This window comes from Egretta garzetta, unplaced genomic scaffold, assembly GCF_000687185.1.
Source record: "Egretta garzetta isolate BGI_Z169 unplaced genomic scaffold, ASM68718v1 scaffold34, whole genome shotgun sequence".
NCBI classification, from domain to species: Eukaryota; Metazoa; Chordata; class Aves; order Pelecaniformes; family Ardeidae; genus Egretta; species Egretta garzetta.
In genome coordinates this window covers 1,598,773-1,604,726 of record NW_009259586.1, presented here as the reverse complement: position 1 = coordinate 1,604,726, position 5,954 = coordinate 1,598,773, and the positions used below count along the sequence as shown (strand labels likewise).

General features: G+C 40.9%; 1 protein-coding gene across 1 annotated transcript in view; it reads right to left on the bottom strand.

The window, feature by feature from the left end:
• The window catches only part of B3GNTL1 (UDP-GlcNAc:betaGal beta-1,3-N-acetylglucosaminyltransferase like 1), a 141,559-nt gene extending 135,605 nt beyond the window's left edge, over positions 1-5,954 (bottom strand). Inside the window, exon 1 of the mRNA XM_009637798.2 lies at positions 5,904-5,954. Within this exon, the coding sequence (XP_009636093.2) occupies positions 5,904-5,954 (51 nt within the window). The remainder of the gene's footprint in view (positions 1-5,903) is intronic.

Below are 5,954 nucleotides of genomic sequence, written 5' to 3'. Positions count from 1 at the left end.
AGGGGGGAGGGGGGGAGGGGAATCTTATTTACAAAAGATAGCAAGACTCAGATAATGGAAATAGATAAAAGTTAGCCTTGAAATCCCATTTTCCTAATCTTGACAAGTTCCTGTGCACCACAAGTGATAACCCTTGAGAATCAAAGCTTCTCCTTGAAGAAGAGTAAACCTTTAGAAAGTTCAGTTTAAGTTCTTTGTTTTTCAAAACCATACCTCTGTTTGATCTCCTTGATGACTGAATTGTTAAGCACTTATGAAATAGTTATGCTAGAGAGCTGAGGAAAGGAGGTGGAACTGTACATTTCCCAAAGATTCACTGGTAAATTCATACTGTCCACAGGCAGAATTGTGTTGAACTTCAGTACCTTTGGGAGCTTAAACTTCTTTGTATGTAAGCACAGGAAGCATCTGACATTTTAAGATGGGAAAGTGCTTAAAGAAATAAATCACATCCCTACAAAGGAATGTATACATAACAGGAACCGGGATGTCTATAATATGGAGAGATCCACAAGACAATGTATTGGATGCACATCTTTATGTGACATACAGACAGGAAGGGAAACGAGCAACATTTTGAATTATGAATTAGCCAAAGGCCTCTGAAGAAAAGATTACAAGAATTGTATAGCTCTAGAGAATACAGCAACATTTACTTAAAACATCTTCATTGAAAACAGAATTCAGTAGGTTCTTTAAATCTTTATACTGCCCTATAAAAGACATGTTATTATAGCATATCTTATTGTATCTTTTTATATCATTCTTAAAATACTAATCTACTCTGAAAAGTGGGTATTTAAGTACAGTTTATTGTGACTAATTCCATTTCAGTTTTGTTTAATTTTCAAGCAAAGACTTTTTCCATTTTCCTGTTAATGCCCATTCTTCAGACTCACCCTGGGCTACAAAATTCAAAGTTCTTTCAGGTTCATGCATCTTCAGTAAAACAGATCTTACAGCTTCACTTAAGTGAATAATACTGCTGATAAAATGAAGGCTAGCGCAGTGAGCAGCTTACTGCCTTGCAGCTGTATTGGCTGTGTGTTGTAAAAGAGTAGTAAAGATGTAATTCTTGTCAGAAGATTGACCAGATGTGAGCAGAACAGAGGCCGGAAACTGTTCTCTTTCGATGAAAAGCTGTTACTCCATTTTTGTGTGCTTTCTTTTCTGAATGTAGCTGGTCTCAAGGCCAGGAAGGCCTTTGAACAGCCTGATGAATATGCTGCTAACCTGGGGACCTCCAGCTCGATGAGGACACAAGCCAACAAGCTGCACAAGTGGTATCCGTGGTGGCTCATTACTGCCTTACCCAGCAGAGCATGTGGTTCCTGGGCTGCGGGAGGGATGGAGGCACAGCCCTGGGGCGAGATCATCTGCCAAGTCCTGACAGGGACACCCTCATGTTGGGCCACTGAGCCCACAGTGGGGGCTGCTGTGGGGAGTGGGAGGCGATGGCACCGCCAGGCACTCGGGGCTGCACGGCACTGCATGGCACCGCAGCTTTTCCCTGGCTTCAGGGGAGCTGAGAAGCAGTTGTGGCCCCATGCAGCAGTGGGGCTGGGGGGCTGCCAGCAGTGGGGCACCTGAGAGGGGAAGGAAGGTCTGGAGCCCTTTAGACCTCAGCAAATCTGCCTATGTAATAATCCTTTCAAAGGCCATTATCAACTCGCAATAATTTTGCGTGAATAAACTGACAATCGTGTCAAGTATATTTTTTTTAGGTGAGGTTATGTCATCTTCTGTGACATAACACTACAGATAGAATTTGGCTATCAAAACTGGTTTAGGAGTAGGTCTATGGAGACCACGTTGTTGTGCTAGCAGGATATAAGAGATGACAGTAAATTATTTCATTGTGTAGAGGCTCCCTGGTAACATCATCCTGATGCCATTAGAGCCTGCAATAAACCACCATACACAAAAGACTCTGCTTTTCCCTCCCTCTGACAAAATCCTTACTAGGCTACTTCTGCTCAATACTCTTATTCTCTCCATAATCAGCCCAGCTACTTAACTTCTATCTAAATTTTCCCTTCCCAAATAAGGTACTTCTTTTTTTCTACTGCAAGAGAGAAAGATTTAATTTCACCATCTGGGAGACCAAGATCCTCATTTTGACTTCAAGTGAAATCAACTAAAAATAGCATTTTGCTAACATTGTTTCTTGTGCTATGTCCTATACTCTGCCTCTTGAGACAGTATTCAAAGACATGCAGGTGTCCAACTCCATTGATAGCATTGGCCTAGAAACAGACCCTGCAGGTATTTAAATACTGGGGTATCTGTGTATGCATACGAAAAGTTTCATTTTGTTTTAAAACCTCCAGCTGTACAAAGTTGTAATTTGTGTTAGTGTTCTCATCTTGGGTTCTCAGATTATTTACGCACCCAACAACCCGTGTGCCAGTTGTGGTTATTATGCATGTAAACTTGAACTTTGACATTTCATACTGTTGCAGAACCTTGGCATGTGCATTCCTTTATCTTCCCACCATCCCTGCAGTTGCTCTTCATTATTGTCAGTGCTTATTAGTTAGAAAACTACATTCCATTTTGTTTGGACCAATTAACTGGTTGGAGAGAGCAGCTCTTCTAGGATCCCCGCTAACTGTGTATCACCAGCCATCATCTACTGATTCATTAAATAAACCTGAGCTCTGCTGTGTTTTTCAAAGCAGCAAATTCTTGTTTCTCAGTTGACCAACTTGCAAAAACTCTTCAGACGTTTGGGTATTCCACTCTCTTACGACAATTAAAGGGGAAAAGACATTGTGTAGCCAGTTAAATGAGAGCTGTTGTATGAATTATTGTCTTAATTACTTTATATGCATTTTCATGTGTTTAGGATGCTGTCTCCCTAAATGCCAGGGAAGAAGAATACCAGCAGAGGAAACAGTCCTTGTGCTGCTTCAATATTGTGACTTGCAGCCTGTCTGAAAGCATAACAAAGACTTGATTGTGCAAGTGCCCAGCTGATCCAACAAGCAATGAATAAGTGAGCAATGGTCAACAGTGAAGGAGTGGATATCACAGAGGGCAATTCAAAAAGGTTATAGTGCTGTGAAGTGAGGGAGGTGTGAAATGAAATAGAACTAGAGATACAAAGATAATCAACCATTTGGGTTAGTTCTTTTTTTTTTTTTTCCCTTTGAAATGGTCCATCCTTTTTGGACAAAACAGAAAAGAGAAGATGACAGTAAACTGGTAAGAGAGAAATCTTCCAGTATGGAAGAAAGTAATCCCATTCTTGCAGTCTAAAAGAAGGATAATTTAAGGACAACACCTCATCTACATGATGAATGAGATTTCCACAATTCTGCTTAGAAAACTTGTTAGCTAGCACAAGATCTGTCACTGTTAGGGGAAAGAAGTACAGGCTGACAGATCTTTGTTTCTGTTCAAGCACTTGGGCCCATAGAAGGCCCAGCCCAGGCTTGTCAGCAAGGGACTTAGGCAGAGAAGACTGAGAAAGCATGATACGTGGCAAGAGGCTTCCTCCAGTTCTTCATGGGAGCACAGGTATCTAGTGAAATCAGCAACAGGGAGGATTCCCTTTCCTTCAAGGTCTCACATGAGCCTTTTCACCCTTGAATGGATTTGCTTGGATTTGCAGCCAGAATTCTGTCTGAGAAAGCAGAAGATACACAGACATATATATTACCAAGATAGCAAAGTTCAGATTTGATACTTTAGTATTGCTTCAAGAACTTCTCCCAAAAGCATTAAAAGAAAGAGAGTTTGGGTGACCGCAGCATCTTCTAAAACTATTAAAATTTATTCTGGCTTCGTGATGTTTCTGAGGAAAGATGCTTTCTAATTTGCTAGTCGTTACTTGTCAGTTTTTGTTAGGTGTCATGGCTTGTTGCTGTCCTTGGGACATTTCAAATTAAGATTTTTTAGCCTCAGCAAGGCCTGTAACCATCCCTTCAAGCTTTCATGTTGTTTTGTCTTAGCCACTGCTCTCACAACAAAAAATTGGTGGAGCACCATGAATTTGTGTCAAATGATTTTCAGAGTTCCTCATCAACTAAATTCAGCATCATAATATAGATAAATTACTTTCAGAAGTCACGCAAGGAACTGAATGGAGACGTTGACAGAGAACCTAACGTGCCTCTTCCTCAGTCCACTACTTAATCAGTGGAGCATTTCTGTGGTCAGATTTGTAGGCACCTAAACGAGAGTGTAATCTGACCTAATGAAGCCAGGATAGACCAAACATCCTTTGAACTAAAAAAAAAAAAAAAAAAATCAGAATCTCTTTTAGCAGTTTATCATCTGGAAACTTTGCAAAATAGAAAGATTCGTATCTCAGCTTCAGGCCTCTTTGGAGGAGTTTTCTTGCTGCTGAACTAGGTGGTGCTAAAAGGGACACGGGGACGCAGGGCCCTTTACCCCTTCCCTCGGCTACATCTGCCCTGCAAATACTGCCACAGAGCAGCACAAAGGACCCTGCTCTGTGGAGCAGCACAGATCTGATTTCATGATCTGATCCATTGTTTTTCCTTAAGCAAATATGTAATAATGGCGGAATTTATGGATTAGTTAGATAATCCCTGATCTGCTTTAATCAGAATTCCTCCCACAATGTTGCTGACAGGAGTACCGTGCAGACAGACCGGGTATGGACAGAGAGCGCTTTTAGTTTTTAGTCTGTTGATGCTGCAATATTTGCTCAGACATCACTCATTTAGTGAGAGAGTTTAAGAAGAAATGAAAATTCATGTGCTGTCAATAACAACTGGGCAAACCTCGCTGCCCTTTTTCTAGTAAAGCTGACATTTTATTCAAGGGGGGAAGTTTGTCATAAAAAACCTACCCCATGGGCCAAATCTGGCTCAGAGGACCCTGTCAGCCTTACTCTAAAAAATCACTGTCACCAGATCTGAGGTTGATCTGGGCTCTGAAAGACCTGTTGTTGAAAATTAAGTGTGAAATTTGCAAATGATTAAGTTGAATTATTTACCTTGTGAGTTCATCATGTCTGCAAAAATATTCTCTTCCCTTCTAGTAACCTAGCAACGAATACACAGTGCACAATTATTTTTCACAATTTGTAGGAGAGTTGCATTAAAATGCATGTCAGTGTCTTTATTTCATGACAAGCATGTAGCAAACAACACTGCAAATGTTTGTTTATCCTGGCAAGGGGCTAGATTTGTTTAGTGTAACTTGCATTAGTTTTGTCTAAGTCCTGAAGCAGAAAGGAAAATATATTCTGGTTTTCAGATCAGTGTTGCAAATAATCTCTTTAGCTTTATTTTTATTCTGAGAGGTGACTACTAATGGATTCAGACCTGTCCCCTCTGCTATCAGATTCTCCCACCATGTACTGGAAACTTCTGAATACGTTTGAAGAATGACTGATTGCATGGGCAGAGCCCACAGGTTGCGGAGTGTACGCGGGCTGGAGGAACTGGAGAAAATGAAAAACTAAGCCAGCCAAGAGGATATGCATCAAGATAAATATCAGCTTCACCAGTGGCATAAATTACGTTTTCTAAAACAGGAAATTAATGTTCATTAGATGGTAGAAATAAACAACTGGTCCTCTTGAAAAGTCCTCAGATTAAATGCTGGGTTTCCGAGTACTTTTTGGCAGACGTTTTAAATACCTAGGGTATTGTGAAATGAAAAGAAAACACTAATTCTTGTGGATGAAATGCACAGGAATATCCCCAAAACAACAATATGCTGAGGCCTCTTTAGAGGTTTTTGGTTTTGACTGCAGCTTTATCCGGTCTCAGGCATGCAAGCATGAGTTAATGCCTGCAACCCAGAGGAGTCTCTAGGCTTAGGCACTAAATCCTCCGCCTGGGTCTCCAGGTCCTGAGACAGCTTTGCTGTGTGGGATGGCAAACGATCTGTGTTTCTTAGCCATCTTTTGTGCTTTGTGTTACCTTTTTGATCCTCTCAATAGGCTCCTTGGGTCCAGACATCATTCCCTTCAT